Source organism: Nerophis lumbriciformis, linkage group LG01 (assembly GCF_033978685.3).
Source record: "Nerophis lumbriciformis linkage group LG01, RoL_Nlum_v2.1, whole genome shotgun sequence".
Taxonomy (NCBI): Eukaryota; Metazoa; Chordata; class Actinopteri; order Syngnathiformes; family Syngnathidae; genus Nerophis; species Nerophis lumbriciformis.
This window is the reverse complement of record NC_084548.2, coordinates 35936371-35951964: the sequence shown is the minus strand read 5'-3', so window position 1 is coordinate 35951964 and position 15594 is coordinate 35936371. Positions and strand designations below refer to the sequence as shown.

The 15594-nt window shown below is 36.9% G+C and overlaps 1 protein-coding gene across 6 annotated transcripts in view; it reads left to right on the top strand.

The window, feature by feature from the left end:
• LOC133619388 (cyclin-dependent kinase 17-like) overlaps nt 1-15594 on the top strand; it is an 89887-nt gene that overhangs the window by 52140 nt on the left and 22153 nt on the right. For all 6 annotated transcript variants that reach the window (XM_061980370.1, XM_061980379.1, XM_061980406.1 and 3 more), the window contains one exon: nt 5531-5656. In XM_061980370.1, the coding sequence (XP_061836354.1) occupies nt 5531-5656 (126 nt within the window). The remainder of the gene's footprint in view (nt 1-5530; nt 5657-15594) is intronic.

Sequence of the window (15594 nt, the reverse complement as noted above, 5' to 3'; positions counted from 1 at the left end):
TTTTTACAATTAACATGGTGGAAAACATTTCTGGTTCCAGATGCTGCTCCACAGCCCTCCCGGAGTATAATCATGCGACTCCTGGGTCGGATGCGTGATAGTATTTTTATGCAAGGCCCTGCCTATGTTTTGCAATAATCCTGCAAAGAGACACACACACACACACACACACACACACACAAACCAGCAATGAACATCTCCATCCTTGGTCCACCCATCCATTCATTTTCTACCGCTTGTCCTACTCGGGGTCACGGTGGGTGCTGGAGCCTATCCCAGCTGCATTTGGGCGGAAGGCGGGGTACACCCTGGGTGTCGCTAGCTATTTACTGCACATGACAAGTGAGGCAAACTGATTCCATTTCATTTCAAAAAGCAGCATCAACACTATAAAGGAGCATCTATTTTTCAAATCAGGGATAATTAATAAGAATAAATAGGATAAATAAACCTACAACAACCACAATGCACTCGGCCTGCTGCCTTCCAAGGCTGCTTTGAGGCCGCGCTATGCTCAGCTGTCACTTTCACTTCACTGGTTTTGATGACATTACTGAGCAGTACGGAGCCCCATACAAATTTGTGCTTGCAAAAAAAGCCAGCATAGAATGAGTGTTGATGTGAATAATCATCAGAAACATGGACATGAAATTGTCACATAATCATAATTATCAATTGTCACATAAAGTTTTTCCATTAAATGTGGCATAACAGTTGGTTCGTTTATACATAGATTGACAAATCATAACCAACTCAGTTTGATCGGGGAAGATTACAAAATGTCAAAAATCTCATACTAATACTAATAATACTCAAACACACAAACATTTCTATTACCAGGGCTTCACAATTAAAATAATGTTCATATTAGCAGTATATGCTCATCCATATCTCGCCATTTATTGGACAAACAACATTTGCTTAAATTTGGGGTACTTGAATCTTGTGTCACCAGGCAGAATTCAAACTGTAAATCCCACTCCTACCCACTCTGCACACCTCGCTGATTGTCCCTCCCAGTCTCCTCCTCTCTGGAAGTACACAAAATTGTGCACGAGAGCTGTACGTGCACACACATAGGTTGTTGACAGTCTGAACTTTCATTGTTGCAGACTATCGGTAACGCATATCGCCACGCAAAAGGATACACACAAAATATAGGAACATGGAGGATTAGATTACCTGTCTCGAAGGAAAACAGCCACTTGCGCGTCCAAAGTTAGTCCAACACTGGCCAGCAAGGCCCATCTTGAATACGCCGGAACAATATTTATTCAAGTTTTGACTCTTCTTTGTTTTTTTAGACGTACTGCGACTTTCTTTTCTTCTGCCGATTTTCTCTATTTGGGTTTTTTGCAGTATATGCTCTAACAGCAAGCACAGGTATTGCGATCATTTCAGGTGGGTGTTCGGGTGCCATGCTTTACTGAAAACAAGTTCACACCGTGCATGCACTTCACTGTGTATCGTGTTACCCAATGAGGAGGCTCCTTCGTTGGTACTGCTCATCCCTCCTTTCTTTAAATCCTGTGGTTGGATCTGGAGGGGTTGATCGCCACAAAGACAAATGATTTTGTCTTCTGGGGTTTTATTTACTAAAATACTTAATTTTAAGCCACAGGCAAAATGCAGATGTACAATTTTTTCAGAAAGGATATACTGTATGATACTGGTATGACTGTTTTTTCTTGTTTTTTGTTGAAGACTATAACTTAGTCACCCCAGCTTTAAGTGGGTGTTTGAACTGCACTATGAAATCTTTTTTTTTTTTTTTTTTTTCATATTCTGCTTTATTTGATAAAAATTCTGTAATAATAAATTACATTTATTGGTGCAATGCATCACTGGACAATGTTGACCATGATTCTAAGTCGAAGTATAGTATTTTTGTAACCAGCTGTTATATTAATCATAACTGCTGTAAAATTCTTAAAAACAACAACATAAAATTAGGAAAAACTGACTATTAACTGCACTTCAAAAACTAATGGACTGACTGGTGGCAGCTCGCGACTGTAACTTAAATGCTAACATGAAAACAAGACACATTTATGTATTTCCCCATTTAGAAACAACATACCCCAATCTAAACTTATATAAACATGCTGTCTGAGCAACTAAGCTATTCAATTGTGTACATTGAACCTAAAAAGTTGTGCTTTCTTAAACAGAGTGATCATTTTATATTCCGAGGAGTTTTTAAGGTGTGTTCAAGGACGCTGAACAGAGTAGGATGCCACAACGCCTGCCAGAAATAATAAAAGAGAATAATAGATTTTATTTGTTACATACTTTTCATTTAGAAACAAAAACTATAAAAGCCATTAAAACAGATACAATACTAAGACTAAAACACTATCAGTGAAGCATAAGAAATATTGTGTTTACACTGTGTATTTATTTTAGTTATTTATGGTCAAAAGATTTCAGAGTGTGTATGAATACTTTTTTAGGACATTCAACAATAGGGGGATAATAATGATAACCATGATATGAAATTTTTATATTGCTACATCCCAATTCTGAAGTTACGGTTACATTAAGCTTGCATTGATTATGTTCGTCACAACAACACAACCAGATCAGAATCAGAATCTGAATATTGTTGTATTACCATTGTTTAAGAACGGGTTCACAAACTAGGATTTTTTCTTTGTGCAATCGTGCAACATAAATGAGATGTGATGTGTTGCGGGTGTATGGGTTGTTCTAGCTAGCATTAGCTTCAAAGTTTGTTCACAGACTTATCTACTGCCATGACAGGTGAAGTAGGGCTGTGAATCTTTGAGTGTCCCACAATTCGATTCAATATCGATATTTGGGGCCACGATTCGATTCAAAAACGATTTTTTTCCCGATTCAAAACGATTCTCTATTCATTCAATACATAGGATTTCAGCAGGATCTAACCCGGCATGCAAGCAGAGTAGTAGATTTTTGTAAAAAGCTTTTATAATTGTAAAGAGCAATGTTTTATCAACTGATTGCAATAATGTAAATTTGTTTTAACTATTAAATGAACCAAAAATATGACTTATTTTATCTTTGTGAAAATATTGGACACAGTGTGTTGTATGAGATGTGATACGAGTGTAAGCCACTGTGACACTATTGTTGTTGTTTTTTTTTTATAAATGTCTAATGATAATGTCAATGAGGGATTTTTAATCACTGCTATGTTGAAATTGTAACTAATATTGATACTGTTGTTGATAATATTCATTTTTGTTTCACTATTTTTGGTTTGTTCTGTGTCGTGTTTGTGTCTCCTCAATTGCTCTGTTTATTGCAGTTCTGAGTGTTGCTGGGTCGGGTTTGGTTTTGGAATTGGATTGCATTGTTATGGTATTGCTGTGTATTGTTTTGTTGGATTGATTAATTAAAAAAAATAAAATAAAATTTAAAAAATATTTTTTTTTAAAATGACAATCGATTCTGAATCGCACAACGTGAGAATCGCGATTCGAATTCGAATCGATTTTTTACCACACTCCTATTAGTCAGTGTTTCAATTGGCTGTCTCTACATTGTTTTTTGCGAGTGTTTCAAAGACGAATTAGTGTTCCCAGACACATGATTTCCACAGACAAACGTTTCTTCTTCTTACAATGACAGCATTTCACTCACATTTTTGTCAATTTCTGTGATATTCCGCGTTTAGCAGTAGATTCCGTGTTTACTGACCAACTCTGTCATTCCGTTTGCGATTCCGTTAATGTGGAAGTCATAGGGCAGAATGAAATCACAAGATTTCTCCATGCTGATCAATAAACACAATTGATAAACAAGATTCATAAGGGAATAGAATGATAAGCAGTGAAGAATATAGCTTTTTTTATCATTATACTTTGCAGTAATAAGTAACTTTAAATGACAGTACATTTTTGTGTCATATTTTCATAATAATAGTTGTTTAAAAGGCTACATTAAATTAATGTTGAAGAGTGAGAAAAACTTTGTCGTTAGAAGGATAAATCACCACAGAGCATGAGTTCAGTCTGAGATTTCCTCCCTCGAGGAAGTTTTTCCTTTCCCCCTCGCCAAGTGCCAGCTCATGTGGGGTTTAGTTGGTTTTCTTTATTGTATTAGAAGCCTTCACTTGACGAGAAGTGTATAATATGCTTACTGTTACTGTAGGTTATATATAATTAGGGATGAATACCGAATTCGGTATTTTTATAGGCACCGACCGAATTCCATCAGAACTACCCAGTATCGATTCATGTCAATCAAGCGCTGCCCTTTTTTGGCACTTGTGGCATGTGACGCCCCGTCTGGGTGAAGACTAAACACCGGCTCAAACACTTGGTGAAGAAACAATCACTCAAGCAGCAATCAGAGTGGACTCAGTTGGACTACATCTAGGTTATGTTCTAATTTTCCATGACAACAAAGCAAGAATGCCTAATAGAAAACGTTTGGACATACAGCAAAGCTCTACTTTTCTAACATGCGCTAGTTCGATGCTAACTTACATTGGCTTTGCCATATACACGCTACTGATTAGCATTAGCTATTTTGCATGGCTATTTCAACACATCCAAATTTGATAATGAAAACTACAATTAGAATGCATGTACAACACAGCTGGTGTGATAAGTAAAATACTAACAGTATAAAGATTTTGTAGGGTGCTACATTACACAAGACTGGCACATTCAACTTAATGGCAAATGCTACTTCCTAGCTAGGCAATTCGCCACAGTCCAGTGGTTCTTAACCTTTTTGACCTTGGACCCCAACTTTTCTACTACAGAGAAACCTGAGCCCACTGAAATATTAACACTGAATCAGTAATTGTGTGAAATACACAAGGCATTCACACATTTGTTGTCTTACTCTTGATTTTAATCATATTTAATAATTATACTTAACCTACATAGAGTTTAACAGGATAAACCGTGTCACATTAAACCATGTGTTAATCACAGATATTATTATCAAAGCATAGGTCATGCTGATTACAAAATAAATACTAATTAAATAGTTACATTTTATTATTAAACAATCAACATTTATCAACTAACACAAAAGTATGGAAAATTGGTACTGTTGAGAACCTGTATCGCTTACCAGGGACTCACAGTTTGTACCGTATTGGTGAAAAGTAGCCATATCTATATTTCATATTTTAAAATGTCAAAAAGACTTTTTAACGATAGGAATGTAAAAAAAATGTTTTCCGCCATTGGAAATAGCATGTTTGTATATTTAATTGAATAATTGTATTTTTTTTAAACATAAAAAGTATTATCATCTTTTCTTGTAATTGAGAATGCCTAAAATGTTTGAGTGGAAAAAACGTCAAATGTTTTATGTACATTGTTTGACATCGTATAACATGGAATCATTGATCATGTATCCATCAAAATGGACTGTTGTTTGTTTTGCCGCTACACACAACACTCTTTCATTAATCATTTGAGGGAGAGAAAAAAAACAATCTTGGAAAAGAAAAATAGAATATTTTGTAATTACCATGTGGTTGCACTGACAACAGGCTATCTTTCTTTTCTTTTGTCTGTTTCAGGACATAAACAAACGTCTGTCTCTCCCAGCTGACATCAGGCTACCGGAGGGCTACTTAGAGAAGTTTGCCATGAACAGCCCGCCCTTTGACAAGCCCATGAGCCGCAGGCTACGACGCGCTTCATTGGTCAGTAGTGCGTGTGTGTTTACATCTGTTTGTTTGTGTGCTAAGCAGATGCACCTTTTTTTGGTCTGCTGCACGAGTGACATCTGCTCAGGTACATTCACAGCAAAAGTTATGGTGTTTTGATACGTGGGTATTTAATTGCACAATACCTCTAAAATATACACACACAGCAAACACACGTACGGTACGTAATCTTATTTTATTTTAAATGCCCACTGAGTTCTGGCTTACAGTTAACAATGGCTCAGTAGGGGGATGAATGATTCTGTTACGTATCCAGGCCAAGAGCATTATGGGTATTAATTGGGGGGAGTTGAGTGAGGTAGGCGGGGTGTTGCTTTACACAGTGAGAGAGGCGGTGGAGGATGGGGAGGGATGGGAAAATATTCATGAATATGCAGAGTATCCCTTTATGCTCCATTGTGTTGCTACTGAATTAATACTTCTCTTTTCACTCAGGTTTTTATTTGGGTTGCACATGAGCTACTCCTTAGAGACAAACAGTTCTCCCCTCGTTTCATTCACATGTGAACGGACTCATTCTCTTTCCTTAACATCATCCTACTTTACATTTTACGTAACACCTTTTACCAAAAGCATTGATATTCAATGGGAAATCATAAAGGACCCGCCTACCATCATCCACTTTCCTGTTATTATCGAGCAAGGCCAGTGCCCTGCCGCTGGCTCCCCGTTTGAAGCGCTTTAATGACGCAGATAGTTTGCAAGAGCCTTGCTGAGATGAAAGGGAAAAATCTTTGAAGTGAGCTTTGCGAGGGGAGAAAGAAGGTTTACAGTGGCTGAGAAGAATGTGGCCAGGCTGATATCCTGTAGTTGAGACGTTTTTACAACGTCACAGACATGAGTAGCGCTGCCCACTTGTGTGCGACTTCGACTTATTTCAGGCTGCTGTTCTTACTTGATGTCATAGGTCAGGGGTCGGCAACTTCTACCACTCACAGAGCCTTTTTGACCCGTTTCACAAAATAAAAAAAACAATGGGAGCCACAAAACTCTTTTGAAATTTAAAATGAAATAACACTGCATACAAAGTTTTTTTTTGCTTTGTGCTATGTATAAACCAGGGGTCTCAGACACACGGCCCGCACCTTAATATGAAAATGTATTGATAGCGCGGCTCGCGAGTTTTATATGAATGCCGCTTGTCAGCATCAAACTTGCCAAACCCCACAATTTTTCCGGGAGACTCCCGAATTTCAGAGCATCTATTCTCTCGAATGTCTGCTGAGTTTCACCCAAACAATATTAATAAGGGCGTGATATGTTGGCACTGCCTTTAGCGCCCTCTACAACCTATACAAACAGCTTGCCAGCCCAGTCACATGTTGTATGCAACTTCTGCAGACACACATAAGTGACTGCAAGGCATACTTGTTCAACATCCATACAGGTTACACTGAGGGTGCCCGTTTAAACAACTTTAACACTCTTACACATACACAACAGAACAAATACCCAGAATCCCATGCATCCCTAACTCTTCCGGGCTACATTATACACCCCCGCTACCACCAAACCCCCCTCGTGCGTCGGTTGAGGTGGGCGGCGTTGGGGGAGCGGGGTTTGGTGGTAGCGGGGGTGTATAATGTAGCCCGGAAGAGTTAGGGATGCATGGGATTCTGGGTATTTGTTCTGTTGTGTTTATGTTGTGTTACAGTGCGGATGTTCTCCCGAAATGTGTTTGTCATTTTTGTTTGGTGTGGGTTCACAGTGTGGCGCATATTAGTAAGAGTGTTAAAGTTGTTTATATCACAACCCTCAGTATAACCTGTATGGCTGTTGAACAAGTATGCCTTGCAGTCACTTACGTGTGTAAGCAGAGGTCGCATACAACATGTGACCGGGCCGGCACGCAGATAGCATGGTGTAAAAGCGGACGCGACGACATGTTGTAAAGAACGTTAAGGCAGTGCCGTCACGGCAGGTCCTCAATAATGTTGTCCGGGTGAAAATCAGAGAATGTTTGTCCCGGGAGATTTCCGGGAGAGGCACTGAAATCTGAAAACCTCCCGAAAAATTGGGGTGGTCGGCAAGTATGCAGCTGAGCCGCATCAGAGTGGTCATAGAGCCGCATTCGGCTCCGGAGCTGCGGGTTGCCGACCCCTGTCATAGGTGGATCAATAATTTAGCAGATGTGTCACCATGACTTGGATTACACACCAGGACACCTTCAAGACAGGCAAAGAGCAAGAACTAGAGGGGCAAAAACGCAGTGGGGAGAAAACAGAATAAGGAATAAACTTCAGGAAACAAAATAATGTTTAAAAATGAAAGGAATACTAGAAACTGCTAATACAAAAGTAATACAGAATTCACAGAACATACTGATTTATGTAACATACTTACATTTTGACACACATTATTGCAGCTGACTATGAAGCTCATATTTGTTCTGCGTATAAATGTGTCTTATTTGTTTACACACATAGTACATCTGTGCAACCTAATGAGATAATTCCTCCTTTACAAGGATTCAAGGAACTTTGCCATACCAGCACACAAGAGACACATGAGATGGCACACAATTTAGTACCCGAGGTCCCAGATTTAGCCCAATGAGCACCCCAAGAACAATAGCATGTATTTAATAATAGAAAATTAGATAAATGGAGTATGTCATAAATAGCATAGGTTACTAGGAATAGATTGTACACAGAATACAACAAATGAGAAAAATAGAATAAATTGTGATCTGCAGTGCAAATAGAATGTAAAAACAATTACAGCAAAACAAAACAAATAAAGCATTGTTCAACACAGTTGGTAACCATGTTTTGGTATCCAATTATGCTATGCTTTGGATAACCCTGTCAAAAAAAGATTAACAAATCAACATGTTCTTGTAGTTGTAGTGAAGTGTAAAATTGTACTACATCCCTATTATTGTTGCCCCTTTAGCAAAAAAGGAGTGTTTATTATGCAGCTTGTGTTCTGGAATATAAGAAATACATAACTGCACTCAGACACGTCTGATGGTGTGTGTAAGAGAGAGTGCTGGTTTATTGAACAGTTATACTATTTGTTTATTTTTATTGTGGACATAACAATAGGAGTATTTTAGCACACGCACAAATTATTTGAATAAAAAGAGGGGAAAATATACAGAAGCAACAAAACATAGGCAACAGCAATCAGCCTGTTAAGACAATTCATGTGAGCACTGCTGTTTTGATTTTATCCATTGTTTGCATTCCTGTTGGTCTCTCATTTTACATTAGTGGGTCGAGCGTTCCAAAGAGTTGCCCTCTTTACAGAAAGAGAAGACTTACAGACTTAATTCTGCATTTTAGGACAAGACAATTATCACAGGTGGGGGTGTGCATGGTTGCTTGAGAGTTTGCCAGGTGACTAGTCCGGAAAACAATAGTGACACCTGATTATTTAGATGTTTATAAAAAAAAAAATTAAAAAAAGAATAGGTTGTGTTTTCCGAAAATAATGTGGCAGCGATGTCATCTCATTCAGGTGAATAAAGTTTTGAAGAACTTGAATTTTCAGATTACCTCCCAACAAATGTTTAAGGGGGTCATATTATCCATTTTTTTACATATTAAATACTTTCCTGTGGTCTGCATAACATGAAATGGTGGTGCTTTGGTCAACATTTTGCATAGATTTTGTTGTAAAGACCATCTTCAAACCGCTTTCTGACTGTCTCTTGGGCCGTTTTGTGGGTGCGCTGTTTTACGAGCCGAAGTCTTCCTCCAGGCCAAGACCTCTTCGACTTCGTCTCCGTCCCGTCAGCCAAGTTGTAGTTTTTAGCACTTCCATATCGAGTCCACTGACAAATATAAGTTAAAACTATACGCTAATTATAATTAGAAATGACAGCAGCGGAGGACTTTATAATGCATGTGCATGTATGAGCCACTCAGCCCCACAACAAAAGGATAGAGAAAAATAAGGAACTCATCAGGAATGCTAAAAAAAAAAGGATTTATCCAAATCGCGATTTTTATTTATCCTGATTCCAAATCTATTGACAATTTTCAGGAATCGATTTTAAAAATTCTTTTTAAAAATGGAAATGTTCCTAGAATTGATTTTATTTGTGTTTTTAATATTGTATTTGTATGTTTACCTAATTGCTTTGTAAATGTATATCCTAAGTATTGTAAAGCTTGGATTGGAGTTGCTCTGTTCTTTTATTAGATTGAATAACATTCTGTGGTTTTTGTATATACAATTTTATAAACTTTTAGAAAGGCGTTTTTTTAGGGCAACATTGCACATATAAGTCGTACGTCAGCAGCCAAGAGAAGCTTTTGTAACCTGTAACCTGTTTTGAAAAGGTTTTATGATATTTTCTATCAAATAATTTATCACAAGAATCGAGTCTAATGAAGAATCACTTTTGAATCGAATCGTCACCTCAGAAAATCGGAATCGAATCAAATCAAGTCGTGAGGCGCTTAAAGATTCCCACTGCTAGACCTTATTGTCTACAAGTTTGGACTACAACTGAATGAAAATGGCGGATTAGCGCAAAGTTTTTCGGGTAAACCTTTACCATATATGGATATAACCACTGACGTAACTAAGGCAAAAAATGTTACTTAAGTCTAAAATTCCAAACAGCTCGTTTGCAGTTGATTTGGAAGAAAGCAGGATTGTTTTATAAATATCTCCACCGTGCCTCCATAGTTTAATGAAAATATTTTTGGACTTATGGGTATTCTAAATACATAAAACAGATAAGAAAAGTTGGTTTTGCATATAAGGATGCTTTTAAATAGGGTTTTGAACAACAACAATGACTTGAAATTCAAGATTACCATCCAACAAATTATTATATATTATGACGGTGGAATTGTTTTAACTGCATACGTGTCTGACTCTTTTTAACTGTACCGGTATTTGGTTACGCAACATTGTTTTGAGTGAAACTGACCTCCACTCACTTAACTAGAGTTCAACATTCCTTCTACAATACACACTGAAAACTACAATCAGTAATGAGCAACATTTTTAATGACTGCAACTCCTGCAGTGTTGATTACAACATAGCTTTCATAATTTTATTGAGGCATTTATTTTCTGTTTTGTCAAGTTAGTCTACATTGCGGTAATACAGTGCTATTAAAGGGCCCCTTGTCATGTTTGTGATCAGTAAATGTAAGCCCAGAAATGAGAAGCACAGAGATGGTAATGGCCCATGGACTTTTGAATGAGCCTGTCTTTTGTTACCATAACAGAGAGCAAGCATCAGGTGTCCAGTAACATATGTGCATGTTTGAAACCATAATCTGATCTTTCCTCACCGTAATTCAAGCAAAGGTGGTCAGTATCAGATTTCTTTCATGTCTGTTGTCTTTGATCATTAATTATTCACAACAGTCCAGCGAGGCTTGTGGGTGATGGAGGAGGAAGGTGTCTTTTTTATCTCACCACATCGCCGCTCGCATTTCTGAGCCAACTATTTCTTGTTAATAAGAAAAACAAAACAAGCTTCCCACCCCTTATAGCTTTATTATAGCCACCTCTTTTTTTAGCAAAAAACTATTTTTCTCCATCTAATCTCTCTCTCTTCCCCATCACACCTGCAAAACGTTTCATATAAATTAAGTGATGGTCTGGTATTGGAGTATATTCCCAGTACACATTACAGCTCACTAGTTTCTTTTGGTTTTATGGTTGCTTCAATTTCCCTAAAACATGCACATAGCTGCCACAGAAGCATCAGGGATGAAATGAACCTGTCAGGCACGTATGCTGTACCACGCACACAGACGTGCGCTCAAATACAGAAAAGCAGCTTGAGTCTGCTTGAGGGAGATGAGCCATGTCAGAGGTGATGGCAGAGGATGCTGATTTAAATTATGGGATGCGGCTGGTGTAGGTCCACTTGGCATGCTGATACCCTGTACAGTATGTGCTTTTACCATTTCAGAAGGTGTATGAGTCACTTTTGTCTTGTTTGTGTGGCAGACCCCCCCCCACACACACGCATACACACACACAGCCAAGATAATAACAATTGGTATTGTAGAATATAATAAAATGCTATTAATATCAACACTTACGGATAATATGTTTACGAATGAATAATAACAATACCAAAAGGGGCCTGCTAATATCCGACATCAGTTTCCATCTGCCAGTTTTCATAATCTACGACGGTAGCGACAAGAAGAGGAACATAAATGACAAAAAGACTTTTCGGAGAATATGTACAGAACAAAGTATGACAGCTCTCAAAAATGATCTGAGAAAGCAGAGTTGAGAAAATGTCTACAGTGAAAATGATGTAAATGATGAATATGGTATTTTTTTTAATACCTTCGAGATACTTTATGACAAACACTGTCCATTGAAACAACTTAGTGAGCAGCAAAAGAAAAAATAATCAACCATGGATGACAAATGGACTGAGAAATGCTTGCAAAAAGAAGAATACTCTATATAGAACATTTATAACACAACGATCTACAGAAGCAGAAGAACAAGCTAACTGGCATACTACGAACACGGAGGAAAGAATATTACAGTCAATTATTGGACCAGAACAAAAACAATATGAAAGCAACATGGGGCATCCTAAATATCATTATTAAAAATGGTGCCAAAAAGGACTATCCTAAATACTTCTTAGATGGAAATGTAAAAAATTACAATATGAACAAAGTACTTGAAAGCTTCAATAGGTACTTTGTGAACATTGGACCAAATCTGGAGGAAAAGATTCTACTCAGTTGAGGACTTGAATGACACCATAGATAGAAACCCCAACTCTATGTTACTAGAAGGAGTGACAAAAGAGGAAATAATCAATAATGTGAAAAAGGGTTAATCCAAGACCTCAACTGAGTGTAACGAAATTGATATGAAAACGATAAAAAAGGTTATTGAAGAGATTTCAGAACCTTTAACATATATCAGCAGCCTATTATTTCAAACAGGCAACTTCCCAGATAAAATAAAAATAGCAAAAATTGTACCAATTTATAAGACTGGAGAAAAACACCAGTTTACAAACTACAGACCTGTTTCTCTAGCTTCCACAATTTTGTAAAATCATTAAACTGTTTAACAACAGTTTAGACAAATTCATAAATAAAAACAAAATACTCACAGACAACCAATACGGATACAGAGCCAACATCTCAACATCAATGGCATTAATCAACATAACGGAAGAGATCACAAATGCAATAGATAGTAAAAAAATGTGCTGCTGCAGTGTTTATGGATTTAACAAAAGCATTTGACAAAATTAATCATAACATCTTAATAAATAAATTTGAACGATATGACATCAGAGGGTTGGTCTTGAACTGGATAAGAAGCTACTTAACCAACAGGAAGCAATACGTGAAGATAGGCGAACACACTTCCACACAGCTAAAAATATCTTGTGGCGTACCTCAGGGATCAATACTCGGACCAAAATTGTTCAATCTCTATATAAATTACATTTGTAAAGGACTTAAAGTTAGTATTATTTGCAGATGATACAATTGCATTTTGTTCAGGAGAGAACACACAGAAGATAATACAAAAAATAACTGAAGATATTAACAAATTAAAAAGATGGTTTGACAAAAACAGACTATCTTTGAATCTCAGTAAGACTAAAATAAAGCTATTTGGTAACAGTAGAAGAGAAAGTCAAACACAAATACAAATAGACGGAGTAAATATTGAAAGGGTAAAAGAAAACACATTTTTGGGTGTAATAATAGATGATAAAATGAATTGGAAATCTCATGTAAAAAATATACAACATAAAGTGGCAAGAAACACATCAATAATGAATAAAGCAAAACATGTTCTAGACCAAAAATCACTTAATATTCACTACTGCACACCAGTGTTACCATATCTGAGTTATTGTGTAGAAATATGGGTAAACAACTACAAATGAGTGCTTCATTCACTAACGGTGTTACAAAAAAGATCAATTAGAATAATACATAATGTTGGATATAGAGAACATACAGCAAACAGCTAAAATGATGTACAAAGCAAACTATAACCTCCTACCCAAGAATGTACAACAATTCTTCTCAACAAAAGAGGAGAAATATAACCTTAGAGGAAAATCTAATTTAAAACATTTGTATGCTCGTACAACACTTAAAACCTTTAGTATATCAGTATGTAAAATTACATTATGGAACGGATTAAGCAAAGAAATCAAACAAAGCACCAATATGATTCAGATTAAGAGACTGTTCAAACTACAAGTGTTCACAAAGTACACAGAACAAGAATTATGATGAACATTTTGAATTTTTTTTTTTTATTAAGACAGATTATTTATGTATTTAATATTTTTATGCCTACTATGGTGTATTATTTATTTATTATTTATATGTTCACTGTTCTATTACACAGAACAAGGAAATTGGATAAAATTGCTATGGTATGAAAAGGGGTAGGATTAAATAAACTCTGCTTCTTGTCCCTTTCGGGGTCGTGGGGGGTGCTGGAGCCTATCTCAGCTGCATTTGGACAGAAGGCCGGAAATTAGTTAAATAACTAATTTTATGCAAATATATACTAATTGACAACTGTGACATTATTTGATAGAAAGGCCTGAATGAAAAAAAAATACATAATACTATTAAAAAACGTATAAAATACAAAAAAAAATATTTTTGTTTAGGGCTGAAGTTGTTTGAGGGATTTGAGCAAAAAAAAAGTATTTTTAATGAATCCAGAATGTTTTTATGCACTTTGAGAAATAAATGACTCATACAGTTTATGTCCTGTTTGTCTTAGGGGTATTGTCAAATAACTGCCAGTGTATTGTATACCTGTGAAAGAATTGGACAATGAAATTTTAACATTTAAAATGAAAAAAAAAACCTGTTGAAACAAATAATGTATAATGGAGTAACACGGCAAAATACAGCAATACGGGCAAAAAAAAGTCTGCCTTTGTCCCTGGAGGGTTAAACTAATGGTATAATGTTGAGACAATTAAAATACTACTAGAAAACAGGGAACCATCTTTTTCAGTAATTATGAAAAAATACAGGGTGAACCTACAGCAGGGCTATTCAACTACAAACCCCGTTTCCATATGAGTTGGGAAATTGTGTTAGATGTAAATATAAACGGAATACAATGATTTCCAAATGCTTTTCAACCCATATTCAATTGACAAAGACAATATATTTGATGTTCAAACACATCAACTTTATTTTTTTTTGTAAATAATAATTAACTTAGAATTTCATGGCTGCAACATGTGCCAAAGTTGTTGGGAAAGGGCATGTTCACCACTGTGTTACATGGCCTTTCCTTTTAACAACACTCAGTAAACGTTTGGGAACTGAGGAGACACATTTTTTAAGCTTCTCAAGTGGAATTATTTCCCATTCTTGCTTGATGTACAGCTTAAGTTGTTTAACAGTCCGGGGTTCTCCGTTGTGGTATTTTAGGCTTCATAATGTGCCACAATGGGAGACAGGTCTGGACTACAGGCAGGCCAGTCTAGTACCCGCACTCTTTTACTATGAAGCCACGTTGATGTAACACGTGGCTTGGCATTGTCTTGCCGAAATAAGCAGGAGCGTCCATGGTAACATTGCTTGGATGGCAACATATGTTGCTCCAAAACCTGTATGTGCCTTTCAGCATTAATGGAGCCTTCACAGATGTGTAAGTTGCCCATGTCTTGGGCACTAATACACCCCCATACCATCACAGATGCTGGCTTTTCAACTTTGCGCCTATAACAATCCAGATGGTTCTTTTCCTCTTTGGTCCGCAGGACACGACGTTCACAGTTTCCAAAAACTATTTGAAATGTGGACTCGTCAGACTACTGAACACTTTTCCACTTTGTATCAGTCCAATTTTAGATGAGCTCAGGCCCAGTGAAGCCGACGGCGTTTCTGGGTGTTGTTGATAAACGGTTTTCGCCTTGCATAGGAGAGTTTTAACTTGCACTTACAGATGTAGCGACC